Source organism: Neodiprion pinetum, chromosome 2 (genome assembly GCF_021155775.2).
Source record: "Neodiprion pinetum isolate iyNeoPine1 chromosome 2, iyNeoPine1.2, whole genome shotgun sequence".
Lineage (NCBI taxonomy): Eukaryota > Metazoa > Arthropoda > Insecta > Hymenoptera > Diprionidae > Neodiprion > Neodiprion pinetum.
Window position 1 is genome coordinate 34,138,477 of NC_060233.1, and position 25,906 is coordinate 34,164,382.

The window sequence follows — 25,906 nt, forward strand, 5'->3', positions numbered from 1 at the left end:
GATTACACTGAATACCTCGAAGTTTCCACAATGCTACCTGTCGTAAACGATTCAATGCGAATAAGATCAATTTCACGTCTAGATTTGTGGTAAATTCGACAAACTGCAATGGGCTTAGTTACTTTGAATACAATAATATGTAGCGTTTCGCTTTGCGATAAATTCACCGAATTATCATAACCAAACATGTTTACAGCACATTTTATCATTAATGGCCTGAAATGACTTCATTATGTACATAGGTATAGTTTACTTACCGATTACGCGGTACACTGAACCAATATTCTGGTCGAAGTTTCTTTTTCCCGTAACTCATGATCGGTGTTGATCGTGGTATCCTCTTGTCTTTAGGACGTCCAGTACGAAGGCGAAGGTAGAGCGGGGGATCGTCACAGGATCGGGCCGGCCGCGGAATCAATTCTGCCATAACGCCACAAACACACACATCAACATCTAGCTACCCGCACACGCACGCACGCGGAAAGAGACACTGGCTCAAAACTTGTGACGTATCAAAAAGTCAAATAAAAAGAGGGTGAACAAATTCAAACATCTTATTAATACTATAATAGTGGTAACAATAATAATAGAAACAATAACTTTGTTCAGAGTGGGTATATTGATCGTAGACATTGTGCGTAGATAGGAATGTAATAGTAAGAATCATTTATCATACGTGTATATCAATGATTTTGAGTATTTAATACACGAAACAACATCGACATGACCGACAACGACGACACGACAATAATAAATATAGCATGTCGACATAGAATGATAATAAAATTGGTATTTAGTATAACGTTGTGTGTACCACTGTGTAATTATAAATGTGTATATAGTTTCTGCATCATGCTAGGGATTGTTTTGATAGTGTTAAGAGGCTGCTGATATATTATACAGGCGTGCGTGCGCGTATAAAATAAATCTCAATCCAAACCAGAATAATCATGGCAAAAGCAAAGTTGACGAAGAATGCCCGTATAAATTCATAGAAAGAGATATGGTTGATTGCAGTGCAGTGGAATACCCAATATGCACCTTCAAATAGATGTACAGTGACTGTTTGATAACATGTTTTAGCAATTTTTGGAAATTCTCGGTACATTCTAGGAAAAGGGAAGAAGTTGATGAATGCCTGTACAAATTGGCTTCGCTTGCGATAACATGCGGACGCCGTGAATTTGTATAGGTATGCAAGTGACGATCAGGTTGAATGGTAAGCTAGAATTCTAAGAAAACTGTGGCAAGTTATTAAACTCTACCGTACATCTATATGAATAATATCAAGTCACGTTCACCCGCCTACACCCTTGCCAAGTATACAATTACTGTTCGGCAGTATAATATATTTGCAAAAGAAATCACCGCAAACATTTATTCACCGTCGCAAACGACATCCACCGTGAGTAAATTGTAAAAGAACAAACTGCGAACGAATTAAACTGTTATGTCTTGTATAAAGCACAGGGGTATGCAGGGCGCAAGGAGTGGTAAAGTAAAAAAAAAAATTCACAAGCAAAGGGACTTGGGGTATAACAGATGGTGGAAAGCGAGTATTGCGGGGTTAATAGGTGTAGGAGAGAGTCAAGCAAGTACTACACTGTGAACCTACCGAGGCCTTCGAGTTCGGGAAAATTGGGTGCTTGGACTAGAGGGGCAACAGAAACAGATACAATATGACATCAGTGTAGGTATTAGTATACTTGAACGTAGGTATATCGTATGTATGTATGTACGTCGAGAGATGAAATTGAGAAAGGGAATCGTGCAGGCATGGTTATCTCGAGAGGAGATAGTATACAGAATTTTCAACTCATATTCAATCTTTATTTATTTTTGCTTCAATCCTGAATTAAAAGTATAGATTTCTTTATTAATATTTTTTTTTTCTTCATTAGTCTACAAGACATTCTATTGCAATATCATATTCTTGAAACACCACGTTTTGAAAACTCGTATCTCAAGACTCTGACATCACACATAGGCTCAAATTACTTCCATGTACCCGATGAAAGCAATTAAACTCTAACCAATTAATTATATTAAATCAGGTTCTATTTTTTTTTTGGTGAGTAAATAAAAATTGCTTATTGTATTATTAATAAAAGGTGTTTGAATCATTATCAAGTTTTGCGAAACATTTCATCGTTTCAGTTTGAAAAATAAAGATTAAAATAGCGGTGAACACCCTGTATACACCTGCAAAAACTACACTACACTTAGGCGAAATATTTCAATGATAGGTAGGTAGGACGCGATGCAATTGTATGTTCGTTACGTGTCACACGACGGTGATACATACGGTATACACATGGGTATTTGTAAATGTATACATGGTAAGTATGTACTAGCGAGCCTATATTGTTTAGAATAGATATACTCACTGTCAAAACTGACAAACAGTTCCGGCATATCCTCGACCGATACCATACTGCGGTAGTCCAGTCTCGGAGGTGCCGTTGAAGTCTTGCTTCCACGGCTACTGTCAATGCTGCTGCTGCCAGATGAGGTGAGAGGTTGTTGTCTGATAAAAGTACCCATGGACGATCGTCTGGAATTACACGATTGCATGAACAAAAAAGATTCTTCAAGTCAAATCGAAGACCATCATTGAACCCACGAGATTATTTCATACAAATTTTCAGAATAGAACAAAAGTATAGGATCCACATAATATAATAAGCGAAAGTCTCTGTGGTTGTCGCATAATATGTGTTCAACACGTACATACATAAACAATTAGACAAGCAGGCACAATTCACAGGAATTCTGAATTGACGGATATTGGGATTTAACAGCAATGACACAGTATTATATCATTCTAGACGCAGCTGCATCTGTTAGATAAAATCTAGATATTCCACTTCTTTGCTCCGAGGATAAATGTAGGAGAAATGACAAATATAGATCAAGAGGCAGGCAGTAGTAAGTTCAAGGTGAGACAACGACAACAATAACAACAACAACAATAACGATGAGAAGACCGAGGGAAATCTTTGCAGGGCGAGGGGGGTGGGTCGCTGATATTGACTCACCCGGCAGAACCTCCCGAACCTGCAGGGGAAAACTGCGACGATGCATTGCCGTTGTCTTGGAAGTGGGAATAGGATGAGGCTGAGAGAGGAGGGGTCGCTCCCCCCCTGCCAAAGCCGCTTTCCTCGCTGGGGGTTTTGGCGAAGAGACCCGAGCTAAAGTCACTCACCAGATTGATCGGTGAGCTTACGTTACACAGTTTTTGTTAGTCATGGGAAGGAGGCAGTCATTTTTGTTATTACTAACTGGTTACAACGCATAACTAATCAAATCACCGAAAATGTTTCACATGTCGACATTTGAGTAGGCTTGAAAAGAGTACTAACTTATTGAGCTACAACTCACCTCAAGACTCTGCTGAATACACTTGACTGGGGAGCCTCTGCGCTGTTCGGAAGGCTTGATACTTTGTCTGTGGCAGATTTTCCGCTTTCTTCCTCTCTCTCACCGGTTAGGCCCTCCATCCATGACAAAGGGTAAGAAAGTCGTTTTAGCATCTGTAAAAGGTCATAATGAAAATGATCGTATGTACAATCGAACATGTCAATAAAAGGAGGACTTGTTTATACAATACACTGATCATCAAATGCTTTCGTGACTCGCGTATGATTTCACATAGGGTTGTACTATTTCATGCCAATTTCAGATTAGATAAATGCTACAGAATCCTGCGCACCTTCATGTCGATTTCAAGTAGTTTAATATCCACCAGAATTTGTTTGATTCATGCAATGTAATTGTAGATACCTACAGAGCAATTTTAACTAGTCTACTTTAGATGATTCAATTTAATTTAATAATTTTAAGATGGGACAAACCATGAGAGTTGATGACCATGACTATTCGGTGATAGCGAATCTTTAATTATTCCTTCAATAAAGTCTGTGTATGAGTATGACGACATGATTTTTATGAGAGGTGCTCTCTCTAATGTATTCAATCAGAAGTCTTGAAAGCTCTGTTTATTAGTAGAATCTGAACGTATGATTTAAAAACAGCACAGGAACTTGTGGAGGCAGCTTTTCATATAAGTCATGCCTATTATTCCACGCTAAATAGGATTACGAGAGTTTGGAATACACTACCAAACTATGTTAAAAACTGTGACACAATGCACAGCTTTAAATCAAGCCTACGGAAATATAGTGCAGAATTTTACTATACTGTTAATTGTAGGTAGAAAGGGAGTAGAGAGATACGTAAAGCTAGTCTATAAGACCTACTATGATTATTTCAGCTTAGTTTGAATGCTCGGGATGTTGTATATTTTATATCATTAACATCCATTCATTAATAATTATATATTTTAACGCATATTATGTATAGGGCAGTAGTGCCCATAGATTATAAATAAATTATAAAAAAAAAACGTTGCACAAGTCTTACAGTAGTCACTGATGATGTATAAAATTTGCGTGCAAATATTAAAGTCGGTTACCGATTGAAGTGATTATTTCACAATGTGTTTGGAAAAGCTACATGGCTATGCGTCATGCTGTTTGAGACTAATATTAGCAGAACAAACTTTTGACAACTGTGTCTTTTTTGTGTTTCTCCCGTTTTCTCTCTCTATTTTCAAACGTTATGAAAATGTTGGTGTTCACCGCGATCGCTAATACGCTGCAGCTCAAGAACCAACTGTAGGCCGCACAGAAGAATCATATTACAATAAATTGATTAGATTGAATAGCACGTACTAACGAAATTAGTCCCACCAAATGCCACATACCGCGAGTTAAGATATTACACATAAAAAATGTCAAATGTCTTACTAATATGTACTGCATCTCATAAGCATATCTTGAATTACAAGTGTATTTATAATTTATTACTTACTTTATTTTTCTTGGATTCTTGCTTGTCGTCGTCCCTGCGGTCATCATCTTTATCTGCATCCTCGGCGTTACTGTCAAGGCTGAATGATACAGAACTGGCTTTCTTCCTACCATTAATTGCGATTAGGCTGTCAGTTGGTGTAATGGTCACATTGGTGGGAGCAATAGTTATCGGGGGTACCCAGTCCGATGAAAGGACAATATCAGCATCAGAATAAACTTTCTTTGCTTGAATCGGTTGCACAACAGGTATCGGAGGTAACGGTGGGTTTGGATCGCGGATGTCGATGCCAGAATCATGGCACGACTGTTTGACTAGAGATGCCTCCTCCTCAGGAATTACGTGCGGTTTTGGCTGTTGCTGATCACTCTGTAAAAATCAATGAAAAAAAAACAATCATTAATATTGGTTAGTGAAGGAATCATGAAAATCGATTGCAAGGTTTGATTTGCCACCTTATCTGAACTGCTAACTACAGAGGAATCCTGTTGCTCATCATCGACCGAAAGGGAACAAGACCTATCCTTGCTTGGCACTGCCCAATGGTGATCAAGCATAGAACGCCGGCGTTCTTCCAAGGTCCTGCTTCCTTGAGTGGTGTTAATTATGGTCTGCTCTTCTTTGCTGTCTTCCTCTTTTTCAGTTTTCTTATCCTTATCTTTTTCTTTGGTAGAGTTAGTCCCATCATCCTGTATCGTGATATGGGGAGAAAAATATTACGAAACCATTTAAAGACTAGTTTGAGCAGAATGTGTTGAGATTGACTTACACTCTGTAAATTAGTGGGTGTGACTAGATCCCTTTCAAAAGCTTTGGGAAAAGCATCGCCGTCTCTCTCAGCGCAGCTGCAGACACTCTCGCTATCGTCACCAACAAGTTCAGGAAAATTGTCATCTTTTCCTGGCGATAGTCGACCACGATTGTCGTCAGGCTTTTTCATGTAGTAGATCTCTGGCTTTTTGTCACAGGAATTTGTATCTGTGTGACCAACTCGCATGTGAGCAATGTCGTAGTAAATGGCAGCATTCACTATAAATTCCATGGGTGCTATTACTCCGTATGATTCGGCGCTGTGTTCAATTACTAGCGGGTCTGACACATTCGGATCGAACATGACAGCGTTGGGAGTAACCAACAGCACACCTCCCACCACCCCCTAAATAAGAAAAGCAAAGGACTTGTATTATTCAAAATTAATTTGGATGAGAATGCATTGTTAAGATTTTTGCGAATTTACATTTTTGAAATTTCTTAAATATTTAAACTTGTAGCGTTCATGCAGCCTTGGGAAGAAAAAATTGTATTTATAATAAGACTAAAGGATGGTAATAAAGTTATTCAGCTCTGTTATCAAAAATCACAGTAATAGAAATTGATTTGCAAATAGTTAATCGTAAACTCTAATCGTAATAGTCCTACAGCAGCGTATTTTTCAAAAAATATGTCTCTGTGTCAATGAGGCTTTTATTAAAAAATTGTTGTTACACTCTAACTTTTATATTTACAATAAAATGTCTGCACTTTTCCAGACTTTCCATATCTATGAAAATTCCTCAATAGCAAATTCTACTTGCAGAATTACTGCTATAAATTTCAATTGTAATACCTGTCCATCAGTTATGTGGCGGACATTGATCCTAAGAAAGCGTTCCTTGAAAGGCTGTTCATCCTCATCCCCAGTGACATTGGTGTGACCGACAGGAGTCTTTATTCTTTCCATATGTCCAGGTTTTGGTGACACAGGACGCAGGTTATCCAAAAGTTCTGTAACAAAAAGTTGGAAAGGATTTTTTTTTTGAGTTAGAATTTCACCTGCCTTATGGTAACTAATGAATTATAACAACACCAAAAAAACCTGAGGTCTTAATCAATTTTCATGAATTCTTTTATATCACAGGCTGACGCACGACATAACCTCAGTTCTGAGAATATCACAAAAACAACAGCAAGATACTTCAAGTTCTCATTTCCTCAAAGATTGCCTTGATAATAGATATTATTTAGAGCACAGATGCCATTTGTGCTAGATTTACGGTCATTCTGACATTTTCAACAGAATAGATAGTCATGCACAGCTATGTGTGCCGAAACAACGCCATATTGTAGATTAGCAGCTAACGTATTGCTGACAAACTAGAACAAAAAACTCCGCCCTTTCTCGTCAGGTTTCTGGCACAGCTGTCTTGTCAAATGTATATTTAAATAAAGCTAAATAAACAGCAACCTGCAGCTTTGCTTCTATGTAATGCTCCAATAAATCATGCCTGGCACATGTGAGGCTAACAAAAACAAATACAAGTTAGAATTCTTTTACTACCTGAACCGCTATCATTGTAGTACAGATATGAGAAAAGATCAAAGTAACCACAGCACCAGGTGTACCATTTTCTACTATTTCAGTTTTTTCACCTACCTTTTTCCTCCGGGGGCAAATCGTCGTGGGATTCATGATCAAAGTTGGGGTCAGGGCTAGGGGAGTCCGAGGCAACTGCTCCAACGCTAGTTCTGTTGCGTCCCTCTCCCTTGGCAGGCACACGTAACTGCAGTCCTGGGTAAACGAACGTACTGCCGAGTCGATTCAATTTTGTCAGCTCTGAAGGGGTCGTGTCAAATCTGGCAGCAATGGAGGTCAGCGTATCCCTGTCGCTCACCTGTCGATTCAGGATAGTAAAATGATTGATTAAAAAACATTTTTTGTCTATTAACCAATTCTGATTTCTCCTTTATTTCTTTTAGATTTAAATGCCTTTTAATTTAAAGTATTCTAGTTAGTTTTCGTCGGTATTAATCATTTCAATCTCCTACAGTCTGCCAGAATCTCAGACATTGCTTTTTTACATGTGCAGATAAGTTTCCATTGACATTGTTATGGGAAAATCGATGACATTTATTGCCTCAGGTATTACGATTTATCTATATTTTTTTTCCCATTCAAACGAAAAAAAAAAATCTTAACCACTGATGTAATTAAAGGGGCTTTATTTTTGAACCGATTCGGTAATTTTTCATCGATATTTTGACACACAAAGAAGGGAATTTGGGGAACAGGTAGAGGATCAATTACGCCCTCCACTTAGTAATCAATGGCATCAAAAAATTTCATCAAACTTGCCGTGTAGGGTACAGTTTCGATATGCTGCCAGGCACGGCTGTGCTTCTTGTCCTGAGAGCCAGTTTCATCCTTACCCTCAGAGTCGGAATCTGAAATATGAATAGACATATTTATATGCAGATAACTATATTCTCTTGCATCTTTCCACTTTCCTTCCGATTTCATTTCAACTACGAATTTGTTCGAAATATTTGTGAAATGGTTTCGAAGAAAATTGGCTTAGTGCCTACTCCTTGGAAAAAGTTACCAATGCCTAGTGTCGTTGCAGTGCAAACAGATTCGGTGTTTGTCAACTTATTCATCTATTCATTTCAACGAACAATACGATTCATACAATTACCGGACATTGACCTAAACTGTAATTGGTTATACCTTCTTCACGGATATTAGGTGCAGGCAGGTTCGAATTCCCACCGACGACGTAGAAAACTACATAACCATCGATTTCCGTTTCCGAAATATAAACACTTGTTGATTCATAATCGGTGATTCCACACTCGGAATCTGCATCAGGATAACGGAATTCCATATCGAAACAATAGCGAACGAATCGAGGATTCAACAATTGTCAACCGAATTGCAGGCCGTAGAAACAAGTTTGATAAAGAGGTAAAAGACACATGGAAACAAAACAACCTTTGTGACGTTGAAGAACGTCGAACGATTAGGTCGAAAGTGGTTAAGGAAAGAGATAACAGTCTATTTTTCACCACAAACTGTCGACACACTTGTCAAGCCGTTGGTCGATAAATTCATTTAACAAGACTAAATATCCAAGTACTTAGATGTCGAAGTACACAAGATTGAAAACTCGGCGTCTTTCTACTACTTCTGGAATACCGTTAAGCTGGCGTATACACTGTATACGTCGTAAATCCGCCCAACATGGATCCCTTCCTTTCACCATTGCTGATAGGCGGAAAAGCATCGGTATTCGTCCATGTTTATTGATAAATCGCAATAACAAATAAGTTATATTGTCGTATCCACAGACTGTACCGAGTAACGGGCATCCGACGCCCAACAGCTAAAACAGAAGCTGCGTAATAACCCGAGATTAGCCATAAACACACAATACGTGAATCGCAGTACGAGCTCACTCGGTAAATGTTGCCGAAGCTACGCGTGCCGGCGACTTACTGGAGTCATAGGTTCTTAGAGCATATTTGCTCTAGCCCCTCTAGGCATAGGATAAGGCGCGGATGGGGGCGAAGTAAGAGAGGTAGAAATGGGGCGGGAAAGAGGGGGGGGGGGGGGGGGGCGAGAGAGAGAGAGAGAGAGAGAGAATCCCAGGGCAGAGAAAGAAAGTGCAGGGAGATTCTTATTGTTGGATTTTTTTTACATTAGCCTCGAAGTTTATCAAATTGATAGCGTGCTCAGAAAGCCACGATGCAGGAAAGGAATTAGAAAGGATCAACGAAGTGTAATAATACTGGAACGTGCGATGATAGAATGCATGCCGAGAGAGGTCGTCACGAGTGGTATATTCATCTATCTCGGTGCACTACAATGCAAAAGTTGCATCGATACCATCAACAAAAAATATATTTTCACTGCGCACGCCTCGCCTGGAATAAAAGAAGATACCGCTTGCGATGGTCTCTCTCTCGGCGTGTACTTTCTTACTGCAACACACGCTTTAGCGTTGTTATATTCCAATGATAGGGATATGACGCGACTAATCCATAGCGTTGTTGGCTGCTTATATAATATAAGCAAGGTAAGTGTAACAGTTATTGACCCTGTCCCAATTATTGACCTTTTTTGGTTGCATCTGTTTGATATTTAGTTCTAAAATTACGGAAAAAATTAATTTGTAGTCTCTAACCCTCTAGAAAATGGTTATAATCATCGAAAAATTCACAATTTGTGCAGCCAATTTATAATTGTGGAAAATTAAAGTGTCAATAATTGGGTGTAACCGTATTAACAACTGTTACACTGACCTTAACACGCGGATTGCTCACACGGCGCAGTCTTCGTACGGTTGGTTGAAATCTTGGCAACGGTTAATGCACTAATATATCTGTGATACACTGCGTGTTTCAGCGTTGTTCCCAAAAATTATTGTGTTTCTATTAATGTTCGAAAAAAAAACATGCACGTTTATTACGATCGGTATTATTGTCGTTACTATTTTCGCCGAGCTGACACGCGCGCGCGCCTTCGACAATATTAATTTAACAAGCGAGTTTCGGGGATCCCAGCATCTGATGGTGGCGTCGCCGTTGCGGCGATATTACACGGTACATTATTTTTATACCTTTACAATGGTGTTGATTCGAGCCACGCGATGAATTCGGAATATATACAAGAAAGTTTCCACCAAATGTGGGACGTATAACAGGTACGTTATTATACCGGTTTGAAGAGTGGACGCGAGTTGTTAATCAGAGCCATCCCAAACGTCAGGTAAACCTGTCCGTAACGTTTTCACGAATCATCGTTTTGCCAATACACGTACACCTACGCATGCTGCACATTGCAGATAATATATCGGAGTACTTTGTGACAACGTTAAACGGGCATTTTGCCGCAGGATAAAATCCGCCTGCGATTATGCAATTCAGGGTACATTTTACCGATCGACGTTCGTTCTTGCGGTCCGCAATTGGAGAGCGCGAGGAGTCGGCTAATCGTAAATAATCCGATAACTGTCGATCGGTATAACAGGATGTGCTCTTGGTTGCCGAAATGCAGGCGGAATTCGATAAAGCGTATCCTGAATTGCCTGAACGCAGGCGGGTTCAACCCGGGTTGAAGTCCGATCGATGTGACGCATCGATAACTTCAAGTAAATATTATATTACGTTATCAATCGCGTCTCGTTCCTGCATGGCGATGGTTGAACGTCTTCAAACTTCCCACGCGCCTTCGCCGGAATAAACAAACAACACGGGCTCTATTTTAACTGTAAGATATCATCGTTCGAAAACTCGAATCGTACATAACGACTCTGATTGATCACTGCGAGATGCAGCGAGTGAATTTGTTTTATACTTACCTCAATGACGGAGCTATATAAAGCAAACTACCAATTACCGCGTGGAAAACTAACAGAGCTCACTGTCAACGAACGGATATCTAACCTTGGATTCTGAACACTATCCGGCAATCTCTGGAAGAGTTGGCAAGACGCATATAACTTCAATTTGCTTGATCTATTTGTGAATTTCAAAATCTACGCCAATCTCTCAAATGTTTTACCACGAGCTGAATAACTCGCCAAGTCCGCGAACTTTTCCGTGCAGTATTATTGCAATATTATTACGTACCAAGTATATAATATTATTTTAATCCCATATTTTACGAAATTTTATAAACAATTTCTGCAAATAAATCATTCGTGTTTCCTAACATATGTCGCAATTCTGCAACAATTGTCATCAAAATAAAATAACTAACCTTTGGAGAGTTTATCAACCGACTCGAAACGACCTTCGACCTTGCTGCGTAATGCTTCGAGGTCAAAAGGGGCGGCAAATCCATGATCGACGCTCCGACTTTTGCTCCTGCAAATGGTAAAGAAAAGGTTTAGTTTATTTGGTAATTTGGTTCACCTTCGTCGTATTACTTACGTTTAGGTATACCGTGTAGTGACTACAATTTATATGGGTAGTTTAAGGTACGCTATAGAATATTCTCTATCTATTATAGTATTATATATCGCGGCCTATTACGTCACGCGATGAAAACTTTCACACTTCCCGTCTATCGCGACGAGAGTTTCGCGAGAACTCTGGAATATGATTGGACACGGTTAAAATTTACCGGTTTATAAGGATCATTGATCGTTGCTTGGGTCTAGGACGACGAACAACATCTCTGGAATAATATGACCTAGCCTTATATTATACCTCCTGTTTCGTCGATTCGCCATTATAGCTTACTGCGATACTCAAGGGGGGGTATTAATATGCGATTATTGTTATGCAAGGCACACCGCCACACAACGGTCGTTAAATCATTCTCTTGCATTACATTATAATTCCCGAGGGGCATAAAATATAACAGTGAAAGAGCGAAAAAAAAGCAAAAAAAAAATTATAAAAGTAAAAATGTTAGGATAAAACCAAGCATGAATATTGCGTAAAACTGAGAGTGTACGATATATAAATCCGTGCACGCAAAACGTGGCAGCCAATTTTGCGGTATTTAAAAATAAATACAAGAATATAATATGTATAGCAAATGTGGCAAGCGTGCAAATCTCTGAAGATAATGTAAGTATGTATACGAACCTGAATTGGGTCGACAAATTCTCTGTGGATCTGGTGTGCGTGACGTCCTGGGACATGCGTCGCAACCTGTTAGAATCAAACGAAAGAAAAGAAAAAGAGAAAGTAAAATAAAACATGCCAAAAGGTAAGACGTGCTAAGCTAAAAAATTAATAAAAGTAAATAAATAAATAAATAAATAAATAATAATATAGAACCAACCAAAACATATTTTACGTAACAGCACAGCCGTAAGCGCGGTGCCTATAATATACGTATCGAAACACACAGATGCGTTATAGATATGTCAAAGATTATACGCGTACCTCTGTACATAACCGTCAGGCATATGACGGTGTGTCTCCCTGAGAATTTTATCTGAACTGCGATGTATGAATGAATAGCGTTGTTCGCACGCTCAACAATAATTAATTTTTATTACGCAACCGCGTACAGGCACACATGTAGGTACACAAAATTCGAATAATGCGGACAAAATTCAACAGGCATGCAGCGTCGCATGATTAGAATGGGTATGCCTCCAGGGTTTGGGTCAGTACGGGGGATGCGTGATTAAAAAATAAACGTGCACTATAATCCGCTTCAGCAAAACCTACGTACGTATAACATTCGTGTCAAAGCTGTGTATCGTAAATACACACCGACGGTGCAACTACGGTACATATAATTCGCGTGGCCGTAATGCTCGACGGGATAAACGGCCGCTTGGGTTTGAATCAAAGCTTTGACCCGCATTCTCGTTTGATCTTGGCTTTCAATTAGCTCACTAACCCACGGCGCCCGAATACTCAGGTAAAACCCGAGCAAATGTAGGCATATGTGCGTTTAAAATATATATACACAGAGATCAGATTCCGCGACAGGCGGGCGACTTTTTCGCCTCTCAGTCATTCGCGTTATATCGCGCGTATCGACGTGTTTCTTCTTTTCTATACCTACCTTCCTACCTACATACATCGTAACTACATTTCTTGGTCAACTTTTCACGGTTAGCGATTATCCATTTCTCAGAGATTTATCCTCGCCCGTGTGTCTCACGGCAGAAATATTTATGTACAAAAAATAATGATCGTGCGGTTCTTTCGAATGACTTATCCGGTATTTTTCAAGAACGACGGAAACTTCATTCTTCGTCGAATATAATTTTTTGATCAATCGGTGATCGGAACGTTGATCTAAGCTTTTGTACCAGACCAACCCAATCAATAAGCGAATCAATATATTTAAACGATATACGCAATTTATATGTAACGACCGTCACCGGAAGTTGACAGAATCTTGCGCAGAGTCTCATATGAAATTATATAAGACATTCTGCCGATGATAAGTTTGACCGGAAATTTCCTACGAACAAGTTTTTCGTATAAAGAAGAACGATCGCATTCAGGAGGAATAATTTACGTTATATTGTAACGATAAAAAAAAATTGTAATTTGTCGTGCTAGAAATATGATTCGTTAACAATTATTGACGTTGTTATTGAACCGAATTCTTTATCTAAAAATCGTGCAGTAAACATACGATGTATAATAATCATTTATACACTGTGGAAATATTCGACGCCGAATTAGCGGGTTCTCAGATAAGCGATGAACGGCAACGAAAATTTATAGTAGCATACTTTCGTTTCACATTATACCTTGTAGATCAAAAAGTGTATACATTATACGGTTTAATTTAGTGGCACATAAAAAAAAAGCGAATATAAATAAAAAATCGATAGTCAGGGGTGCGGAAAAAACAGCAGACTCCAGTTTATCGTCTTGAAAAATTAGTAGATACACGCAAGTTTAATTGCATCTGTACATGTTACATTATACGGTAATACGCATGCAACTGTTGAACTGCTCCGCTGCTGGGCGAGAGTCGTTCATTCGTTTTGAAGAAATAGAACATTAATCGAAAGAATGATCGCATTATGAGGCGTATTCAAGGTTGCAAAAATACAGGTTTTTTTCTTTCTTTCTTCTCTCAAGGCGTAACACTGCACTGATGTGTAATCTAAATTTAAAGGTATGCGTATAACACTGATGTATATATATATATATTTATATATATGGTGTTTTCACGAAGATCCGATCCCGCGGTTTATACGTTCAAAGACATTACTCGCGGTTCAATTTCTTATTCTTCTTTAAATCTCGATGCTACAATTTTTACGAGCAGTTAAAAAAAACCGAGATAAAGCTTCTGAAAGCAATTCTTACATATAGCTACGAAACTCTAGGTAACTGTGAATTATTTTTCTTGTTTTCCTCAACATATCCGCACCGCTGATTTTAGATAGCACCTGTAGTCACCGATAGCGGTCAAATAATAATGGTTAATTTAATAATGTTATCTTATCAAGATTATTTTCATGTTTTATAATTCAGTGTTGGTACAACCGGACCCCTGTAGAGTGAATTTTCTCATACATATAAATTTCACGGCTGACGTCGTCCGTCGTCGAGAAAAAAAAAAAAATATGTGCGAACAATAAAAGTTCAAGATCTAATCGATGACCGAGTTTTGTGTATAAATTGTTACCAGATGCTGCAGAGAGCAATAAGCGTGGGTAAAACCCATCGCTGTAGCAGCCGATGGTTTCTCTCTTCTCTTTTCTCCTCGTATCTAACAAGGAAGGTATCCCATTCCAGGTCGATCTCTCCGATTTGATTTCTTTTGTAATACGTTACAGTTGACTAAAAATTAAGCGACACGTACTTCTTTCTTTTTTATCTTCCATTAAACACTTTAAGGGGGTAAAACCACCCTCCAAACTCAGGCGTGTCAAGGGGCGATTTGGCATTTTCACCCACAAGAACGTAATATTTTCTTAATCAATCCACCTGGAAAAGTTTTCTCTTGACGAAAAATGAAAAATGTAATTTCGTCAATTGAAAAAAAAAGAAACTCCCAAATCCCTCTTTGACATGCCTCACTTTGGATGGTGGTTTTACCCCCTTAAAGTGTTTAATATCAGATAGAAAAAAAAAAGAAGATATCGCTTAGTTTTCGGTCTACCGTAACATATTACAAATGAAATCAAATCAAAGATTTCGACCTGGGATACTTTCCTTATAAGTATTGTATAAAATAATAGCAAGAGACTATGGCTCGCAGACTGCAAACAACCACCCATATGGTGTGCCTTATAGAAATTTTATTCGCTACGTCGCGTCGTCTGTTGCGTCGCAAACGTTGCACACGTAGATTATTATACCCATACATACACACGTGTCCAGATTTGAGTTGGTGTGCCAGCAACTCCCAGCTAAATTCCGATGCTCTCGGCCTGCGGAACGTGGCTCGAATTTAACAGCTGATATATACACCTAACTACACACATACATCTACCATACGTACGTACGTACCCCGGATGGCAACGTCGCGCAATGGCGTTGCGACACTGTACATACATGCGGACATACGCGGATAGATAGCTGTACGTATTTACGCGGTAAGTACGTACAATGCGTGCCCGCTTACAGCGTAAGTAACGCAGCGTTATTTCTGAGCTTTTTCTGAAAGCGCGTCACGAGGTATGTACCTACATACATACTCGATTACACGCCGGCTGGTTTCCTATCGCCAAGAAGAGAATAACAAGAAAATCTCTAAAATTGGGTCGCACTGCGGCCTGTCGCTCGATACCGCTCGAGACGCTTCGCCGACTCGTTGCATGTCGGTAAAAGTTGGAAATATGTAACGACAAGGTCTAACGAAGAGGCAACAATTTTTAAGAGTATCCTTCTTTTCTTCTTTTTTTTTTCCTCTCAACGAATTGCACAGCGGCATTCTTTCGTTGTGCTACACTCGCGGCAGGAATTGTTTAACCACATAATTGTGAAGATGAACGATATTTCATTTCATTACTTACGCACGGAGAGAGGGAATAAGAGAGATGGAAAAAAGAATTCGCAGATAACGCGAAAAACGGTTGCAGTCACAAAAGCCGTATAGAAATTTGTAATACGTATCTAAAATTCTTGGTAAAATTCTACAGTCCGGAACTGCAGTTGGAGAATTTTATCCTGGAATGTTAATGTTTTTCGTCAAGATTAATGACTGCACAATCTTGAAACCATGACTGCATAGAAAACTCTAATACCTAAGGGACCTGACTAAAAAATTTACAATTCGTGTAAACGTAAGATTTGACTGTAGATTGATTTCCAGTTTTAAAACATCCGCGGAAGACTTGAAAAATTTAAATCTCAATTTTCTCACGCGCTTTATACCTTGAAGATTAGTATCTTCATAGGTATGAAAATAAATTTCTGCAGTGCAATTATAATATCTTTTTACAATCATGACTGGGTCGTACGATCACTTTTCAACTCAAAGCGAGCGACTAACTGTACGCAAAAACTAGTGAAAGCAAAGTTTAAACGCTCTTCTTGATGCCGAGAAAAAAGTAAATGGTACGCGTACCTACGATACATGTATAATTAAACGATAATAGAATAAAACGTTTAAAAAAAACTTGTTCAACGTCAAGCATTATTCTATCCAACATTTAGCAGACCAATTCATCAGAATTTGAAATTTCCCACAATAATGTACATGTATACGTACGTTGATAAAATGACGAACATGTATAGATATAATCTAACGAATACGAAGAATATATTTTCGCAACAAAATTCGTTGATGCGCGTGACAGACAAAGTCCCAATTTTTGTAACGAAACAAAACGTCGCGCACAACGCTCCGCGATATACGATTACATAGGTTTAAAATCGATTCGCGATGGTGCAGGTCCGATATCATATGCGAGAAATCGTGAGGTATCTCACGTAGGCACGTTTTATACGTACGAGTACGTATGTACGCATATATACACATGTGACTCGAGCGTGTGCGCGATACTCCATAGAAATTATAACATGTTTCATCGTCCGAAGAGCGAAGTAACCGAACAACCTCCGCCCCGTGGCCGCTTACTAGCGCAGCAAGCGGCGAATGAATGCGCGCAGCGGATTCGTTGCGTCGGAGAAAGGTAGGTGGATCGAACGATCGATCGATCTACAGCGATCCCACGCCCGAACGTCGAACCAAAGGCCTCGTCCCCGTCCCCTTCAGTGGGTCAATGTCAGCTCCGGGGCGAGCGGTCCATGATATCCGATATTATGCTTATCCTACTCCGGAGGAGAGTCGATAAGAGCTACGAACAACGACGCGGTGTTCGGTATTTGGCATTTACGCGGTTCAAGTCAGTAGCGTTACTTTAACGATACGCGTTAGAAAAATTCATTTAGTAAATCGTGACAAAGCAAACCTGTTGATATTAGTTCGAAAAGCCAACGATTTTTTCCACCATGTTTCGTTATGATAACGTTACCAACTTCGGTCTCGTTAGTATTCAACACCCTATCATTCACCCTTACTTCTATTATCTCGAGTACGAAGGTATTGAAGCTTTTCATCGATCACTGTATTACGGACTGCATGGCGAAACGAATGATCTGCAAATCCTGCGACGATGCGACCAATTTTTTTCCTAGTTCCGATACAACGATGCAGAAGCTGGTAGCGCGAATTAGCGGCCAAACGTTTTAATGTTCATTCGAATAAGGTGATAAAGTTCGAGAATCAAAATTTTGTGAAATACCTTGAACCCCCGAAACTTTCGTACAATCATGAGGATAAAATTGAACTACATTGTTTTTATTTCCAAAAAGTTTGAAACGTTTGGCTGCTAACTCTGGTTTCTAGCTCCAGCTTCATTCCGCATCAGATTATACCTGTGCGGTATAATCGCGACCTCTGCCAAGGACCATGAGGATTAATTTCGCCAACCTTGACCCCAATAGGGTCACTGACCCCAAATCGCGTATGCGTGCGGAATAGACGTACAAGAATACAGTGATACGATTCTTGGATCTTAGAAATTACATTTTACCCGACTGTACGCAGGTACGTATAATAAACATGACGTGTAAGAGTTGCGTACAAATGTGCAACATTTTCTCCATATATAGGAATAAGGCTTGATCCACGTACGGAAAGAATTATACTCGTAGTTTTGATGGATACATCGATCCGTGCGAAATAATGATGGTAAAAAAAAAAAAAAAAAGAAAAGAATTTCGGAAGGTTATATTACACAGACGGACTTTCATCGTCGTTCAATGACGTCGGGTTCCACTGGCCAATGAAACGAATCCGTGGGCGTGCAGCGAGTTCAATTATCGAATTGTTCCGTCCGCGCCACCTCTGACGAACCCCAATTCATTACATTGGCGTTTGCATGCTAAATATTGCGAATATGCATAATAAGATAGTTTTCAAGAATCGCAAAATTAGGAGGAAAACGATAGTTAGCATTCTTCTCAGAAATTTATACCGCGACGTGTGCTAATTTCAAGTTCAATTCGTCTCTTCTGACACAGTCGTTGTAGTCGTTGCGCCGGCGACTACTCAATTTCGCTCGACTCTTCCTTCTATACACGCGTATATACATGTATTAAAATTATGCGCACAAATTGGCAATATGTGTATACCATAAATATAAATCGGGATTTCCCAGCGACGGACGAGACATGACTGAAAGCGTACGTACGCAGTAACTATCAAATCGGAATAGTAGGCAATAGAATAAATAGTCGCGAAAGAACAAGAACAAAATTTAAAAAAAAAAAAAAAAAAACAACCTATTATAAAAAATGTTGATTCACAAATATTTACAGCGTACGCCGTATCACCGCCGCTGTTTACAACTCAGAACAATACATGAACATCACACGCATATGCCTGCATATAATCGATGTTCCTTGAAGTTGAATTCGACGATTTACATACACGTACCTAAATTTACAAGGTAATTCTAAATTCCCGTGATTTGATTGAATTTTGCGAAGAATTGCTTCAATAATATTTCGTGATTCATTGTGCAACACAACGATGATATACCAGCTCTCAAAGCGCCAAGGATACTCTCGCCCGCGGAACTACCTGCTTTGTACGAGAGAACCACAACAGCCAGTCTACCATGCCACGGTTATAGGATACGACTCGTCGCGCGTGTTACACCCGACGCGGACAAACGTCACGTAGGTACTCCTCCTAGGTAATAATGACTTGGATCATCGGCAGCGTCGCTGACCTCCGACGTATACATCCGCATGGGCGTCGTCGCATCGCTCTCGCATAGCTAAGTGCCCGACACACTCGGTATATGGTCATGTATTTGCCCGGGCCTCGGATCGCCTTATCGATACGGGCGACGAATCGCTCGGATAATCACCAGGTATATCATATACGGCATAGTTGCTGCACGTTCGGTATTCCAATCGCGCATTTTTGCCGCGATCAACTGTATGGATTTCCTGCTCCCTCCCCCCCCCCCCCCCCCCCGTGCCGCTGGCCCAAACGGTTCGACCCTCTTCGCCATCCGCGAAGCGTTATACCGTATAACATTTAATGTAACAACGTGTAACGTAACCTTCGGTGTAACAGAAACGTCTGCTGGATTCTTCTCTCGCATATCTGTAACGCGTGCTTGACACGCGAGTCGATTACATGCACGTACATCAACATCGATTGTTTCTCGTTGTTCCTGGTTTTTGTTCTTACAATTGATTGGGAAAAAGGAGACAATCGGACGCGAGAGGAGTGAAAATTATTGGAAGACACGGCCTCTGCGCTGCTGCTGCAGCCGCTGTTTATCGTCGTCGGTATGTTGCATATATGTACGGTGCATCGGGGGACGGGGGAAGAGGGGAGGATGCGATCGTTATTACACGCACCGTAATGTACGTTGTGTACATAATCGCGAATATTATTATACTGCAGTGCACCGCGTGCTGCGGATGAAACGTAAATACGCCCGTGCAGATGTTCGACGTGTAACTCGCGATGATGATACGCGTCTGTTTTTATAACCGCGTATTTTGACGAAGCGTATCAGTGGGCAGTCTACCTGCCCTGCGATAACTGATCAATCGGATAAATAAACATATATTTTTAATCTTACGACTCGTGTATGAATTTATGCGCCACCGAAGCGAGCGATTCGTGATGCTGCGAGAAATTTTATCCATCCATACGCTTATACACTCATGCATCTTCGCTGATTTGTACACACATGTATAAACATGTGTTACATACATGTGTGTATAAATTGCTATTATACGTATAGCATGTGTATCAGACTGGGCCAAAAAAACGAAGAATTTTTTTTTTTAATGGTACTGTAAAAACATTGTTCATGACGACAAATAAAAATTATCCTGAAAGTTTGAGCCCTTAATATTAATATAATGTGTATAATAACAAGTGATAATGGTTTTACCGACACGGTGCAGAACAATTTATAACAAATTTAGCGTTTCCGTACCGTTTTGCCCGTCTCTCGCATGGGACGAATTAAGTTACAAATTGATACGACCTTGCCGGCGATTATATACCTAACAAAGTGCAGCACAATGTTTCTGCACATCGAACGCGACCGGATTCAAGTCTCCGGTCTTTTTACCCCGGTAGAATGGTTTCGTTGTTTGAAAAGAAATTGGCGAAAATTAGAGTGAAGAGGGAAGTCGGTGAGACGGAGGAAAATTCAAGCTCAATGAAACAACATTTATCGGTGTTGTGTGAATATAAAATTAATCGTGGAATCATGATTTAAATATTTCAGATTTAACCGTTGTACAGGTTCGATTTATCGATCGGCGATATCTCTGTCGTAGTGGTGATAAGCGAAAATTTGGTATAAAGATCGAAGAAGCTTCATTAGCGGTGAAAAAAACCAAGCAACGGTGAACACTTGTCAAACACGAAAGATCGATTTGAAAGCCCAATATCATTCGACGACAACCGAGTCACTTTGCTGCTGACAAATTATCTTACCTGCAATTTTGTAAATGACAGGGTTTATTGATTGATAATGTATTATCTAAAATAAGTTTTATTAAGCCTGCATTAACCTTGACTCATATATCGCAACAGACGACTGTTTTGCGCGTCGTCTCTAAAACGTCGGTTATCGCTTTCGAGCATTGATAAATGCGTATCGAAGAATACACGGATTATACGTGAACTTTGTGATTTGAACGAAGGAAAAAAAGGATTGCACGTACTGCTACGTTATATGAACGAGTGAAACATCATCGGTCATTATTTAAATGAACAATTTCATCCAAATCGGAGTAATACGGATCACGAAATCGGAACTAGGCGAAAACGCGATCGGTTACTTTGACGAACTTTTGTCAACCAATTACACGTGTAACGATATAATCGAGAATCGAGATGTTCCATACGATTCTAAAAACAGTATTAAACGAATCTGTGAATCTAATCCCAATTTGATTATTCTATACTGATTTTGCCCACCTGTCGATAAAACGATTTTTTTCAACTTTTGAAACGCCTACTTGTAGTACGTGACCGAATCGGAATCTGCGCACCTTCGCAGTTTCTGATAGTGAATTTGGTCTGAAAATCCGTCTTAGTCTCTTCGGCCGGAGTGGAATTCTTTGGAGGCTTTATAGGAGCCGTTCTCCGTTATCGAATACGGGATCAATTCGAAAACCGAGGCCTTTGATTCCGCACGCCCTCGGCCATCTAGGCTAACCAACACAACGATCTGAATCTGGTACGGCAGCATGCTAGCCTTGTTGTTGTGTTCGAGTCTCCATAACGCGAGAAGTTGTTGTACCTTACCAACTCACTCACTCACTCACTCACTCACGAACCAACCTACTCTCTTGCAAGTCGGACGAATACGGTCGACCTCTTTACTCTTTCAAGAGAGTGCCGGCCTGGCAAAACGGGTTGCAGCAGCACAAAGTGGGCAGCAGCAGCAGCAGCAGCAGAAACAGGGGACAGCGACCAGCCTTGGTTAGCGGCGTCGAGTTGCGCTCGCGCGAGTTGATGCGAGTTTTTTAACTTTACTTACTCGCGGAGCGAGTAAAAGTGAAAGAGACCGGCGTGTATACCTTCGTGCATACATTACAGAGGTATACAAATATACATAGATATACGAGTTGTACGTATGCGTACGGACGAGGAGTTGACAACGCGAGACCGACTACCTTTCACGTTGACAATGAATCGTGCGTCTTACGATTAGACATAGACGTTAGACATACTTGCGGTGACATGAGCCGCTGAGCTGCGTTTACCCTTCGCCTAATATTATCCGCGCGTATTAACATTATCGCAATGTCGGCAAGGCCGGTGATCACGCGACGAATGGTTCCATCTCCCTCTATCCAATTGTTCGGGTGAAATGAACCCAAAAACTCGAGATTCTACTTGGTACCTTCCATTGGAGTGGGGGAAGAGTGCTCTTCTCGAGTTTACGGTCTAACGTATAGTTACAACGACATTCTCGAAAGAATCTTACAAACCTCGAGAGTATTCTCGTGCGCAATGTTATTTAAACAAGCGTGTAATCTATCATCGAACAATTAATCAGCAAGTATGTTGCGTATACCCTACACCCAGCGTCACGATTACACGTGCATGGAAAGAGATAAAGCAGCCGGGTGAGCGCGCGAGCTGTTTTCAAAACATAATAATCTCCGGCATCGATTTGACCGATCGTCGCACGATGCATCATGACTCGCGTTGCTCTCTTCCATGAGCCGAGTATAAAGATAATCGAGCATAAAAATTACTCGCGTTACGACGTGTAACCGGACACACGCGGTTTCTCTACCAGCGGCCGGCCACCGCTGCAACAGCAGCAACAACGTCGTCGTCGTCGTGGTCGGGGAGACGCGGTCCGTTACCTGAACCTTGTCGGTGTTGAGTGTGCTGCCTTCTCCTCCAGGTACTTGAATCTCTCGAATATTTCTTGCCCGCAGTACTGCAGGAGTAAAAGGAGGAGAGAGAAAGACTCGACGACGATGGTTCCGCAACGGTACAAAACCGAGAGAGAAAGAAAGAACAAAGAGAAAGAGAGAGAGAGAAACACCGACTCGCGTGCCGCTTGATCGCTGTTCGGGCCGTCGAGTTGTCGTCAGTTCCGGTAAAACGGTAATAAATAAAAAAAAAAAAAACCGCACACAAAGTAAATGAAAGAAGGGGAAATAAGAGAAACTAGATTAAGCCTGTAAGTATGTGACCGTAACCGGCGAGGCGTTTTCTACCTGCTGTTTGTCTCCGTGGCGAATATGTTCCACCAGGATCCTCTCTTTTGCCGAACGTTATAAACACCCTCGGGGCTGCTTCCGGTCTGCGGCGGTACGTTCGTAACACCCTTCCTCCGCTTCCGTTCGAGCTTTGGAGGTTTGGCGAGGGGATGCCATGACCTTCGCCGGCCCTTCTGGTCCTTCGCTTCCGGTTCCGCGACCTCGATTTCGGTTTCCGCCGCGACGTTAGCAGCCGCGTCGTCGTTCTCCGTTGCCGGATTGTTACTTTCCTCGGGAAGCTCGTCGGACACGTAGAATACCGAACCTCGACGGTTGTCGTCGCTGCTCCGTCGCTTCTCCCCCTTGACGACGACGGCGACTTCGTCTCCCGGCGGAGGTTTCTTCTCCCTGTCCTCGAAGAGGCTGCCGCGTCTCGCCCGTTGAAAAAGGCTGTCGCGTCGTGCCCTGAGATCGTCCAAAACGCTGTGACGACGCCCCCGATTTTCGCTTTTCTCCCTGCCGCCCCTCGGCGGTGGCAAAGGCGGCGGTCCTACGTCGTCGACGGCCTGGACGAAGGATCGCTCGATAAGCGAGGGTATCGAGTCCGCTGACGAGGCGAACTTTACCGAGTTTCGATGATTGTTGTTCTGATGATGCAGGCTGGCGTTATCCGTGATGTAGACTTTGCTCTCCATCGCGCCTTCTCACGCTAAGTTATCGCAAGTGGATTCGTTACACGCAGCTTACAGTTTCGCTCGACTTTTCTTTCGCCTTTCTTTGTCAATTAATTTCTTCTTCTCTAACTTATTTATTTTTTGTACTCTCTTACCAACCCGCCAAACATTCGCACACACGCACGTAAGCACAAAACACACACGCGCGCACACTCGGCGCACAATTTAGCGACGGCCTTTGACGGTTATCACCATCGTCGTTATCGTCGCTGTTCGTCTGGCTCGTCTGTCTTCTTTTCATCAAGATCCCTCCTCACTCGTCTAATGCGCAACTTCGCAGGTTATTGTACCCCTGCGATTTCCTCACTGCGCATCGAATATCATATCCCTTCTTCGGCGGAACGTTTTATAACAACCGGGGTAATTCCTCCGGGGTTCGTATAACAGCAGAGTGTGCTACGCGCGTAAACAACAAAAACTATAGTCACTCATGAAAATAATGGTTTTATGTTACACTCTCCCCTTCTTTGCAACCTCCTCCTCTTCCTCCTCCTCCTCCTCCTCCCCGTTAGAGCGTTGTTGCAATATCTCTTTCACGATTCACTTTACAACTTGTCTCTTCTTCTTACATTATCGTCATTAATACTATATATCGCTTGTATTACGATTACTTTATTTTCACACAACCGATAGCTGCGAGAACGAGAGACTGAGAGAGAACTGACCGAGTGAGTTGACTGACTGCCACTCCGCAGCCGCTGTCGTTGCCGCACACTTTCACCGGCAGATATTTCTCTCGAACGTAGATACGCAGGATACGTCTCCGTATTCAATTGCACACATGTGTCCTCCCGCCTGGGTGTGAGTACGTGAATGCAGCGCGTGCGGCATAAATTCTTCAGAAACGCATTTCCCTATACTTGCGGTTCGTTCACTCTCTTTGCGGGGGGTTAAACGGTAGACCCGCTTCGAGTGGTACGAACAAGTTCAAGTCCGATTCCTCTGGACCGGCGCCCTGCATGTCACCCTGGTTATGAGGTGCAGCAGCGTTTCGAGTAAATTTTACCAACGACACGTCAGTTTTATTCGTGCACAAAACACCGCACCGCGCACTTTTCGTTTTTTATTTTTTCAAATTTCCTCGAGTTTGCTTCGTTTTATTTTGTTCATCTCCTCTCGTACTTCCAGAAATCGTTACATCCGCCGTCAGTCCCGCGAGCGTGAGACTGCTAACGTAAGTGGGGATCGACGCGACTCCCGTACCGGTAAAATACAACCTACTAACCGTCCGCCGTCTGACTCGGCCGTATTTATACGGTGCCCCCGGTGTCTACCGTCTGGCAGCACCCCCACCGTCTTTCGGAGAGTACGTCTCCCGACGCCTTATTCCCCGCAATCCCCGCGATCCCCGCCTACCACACTTGTAGTCGTCTTCGCCGTCGTCCGCGGCCCGACGCAACCCGACGAAACGGAACGAAACGAAACGAAACGCACCCCGCGATCCATCGAATACTCACACACAGCGCAACGACGTACGTGCGTAATGTTCGATGGGTGAGCGTCTGCAATAACAACATGCAATGAATTATTGGGCAGTTTGAGAGTAAGAAAAGAGAGAAATAGAGAGAGAGAGAGAGATTAGATACAACAAGCAATGGCTTCGGTGAAAAGAAAACAAACGAAACGACAAAACTGTGTGAAATTGGGGGCGAAAGGTTGTTTGGTGTTTTTATTTACTTGGCGACGTTTGTGACCGTCGCGGAATCGGCCGTTACTGATATCGTCAGTGGTTCTCTTCTTCTTCGTGATATAATACGTATTATACGTAGAATTGCGAGAGATAGATCGAAACGAAAGAGTGGACAATCTTTGTTATGTCGCGGCTGGTTTTGAGGAGCGACAACACCGACGATGAGGCAGAAACACCCAACGACATAATATTACCT

The 25,906-nt window shown here is 41.4% G+C and overlaps 1 protein-coding gene across 11 annotated transcripts in view; it reads right to left on the reverse strand.

Annotated features, from left to right (window-relative positions):
- mtd (TLD domain-containing protein mustard) overlaps positions 1-25,906 on the reverse strand; it is a 78,989-nt gene that overhangs the window by 15,436 nt on the left and 37,647 nt on the right. For 2 of the 11 annotated variants that reach the window (XM_046610145.2, XM_046610146.1), the window contains exons 3-15: positions 12,226-12,291; positions 11,390-11,496; positions 7,985-8,073; positions 7,286-7,523; positions 6,479-6,636; positions 5,642-6,028; positions 5,328-5,561; positions 4,873-5,241; positions 3,382-3,533; positions 3,039-3,221; positions 2,388-2,554; positions 1,616-1,651; positions 258-420 (exon numbers count right to left, since the gene is read on the reverse strand). In XM_046610145.2, coding sequence (XP_046466101.1) covers positions 258-420; positions 1,616-1,651; positions 2,388-2,554; positions 3,039-3,221; positions 3,382-3,533; positions 4,873-5,241; positions 5,328-5,561; positions 5,642-6,028; positions 6,479-6,636; positions 7,286-7,523; positions 7,985-8,073; positions 11,390-11,496; positions 12,226-12,291 — 2,349 coding nt within the window. Of the gene's footprint in view, positions 1-257; positions 421-1,615; positions 1,652-2,387; positions 2,555-3,038; positions 3,222-3,381; positions 3,534-4,872; positions 5,242-5,327; positions 5,562-5,641; positions 6,029-6,478; positions 6,637-7,285; positions 7,524-7,984; positions 8,074-8,356; positions 9,084-11,389; positions 11,497-12,225; positions 12,292-23,304; positions 25,253-25,906 lie in introns of those variants that run through there. The other 9 variants (XM_046610139.2, XM_046610137.2, XM_046610142.1 and 6 more) reach the window with 9 other exon arrangements.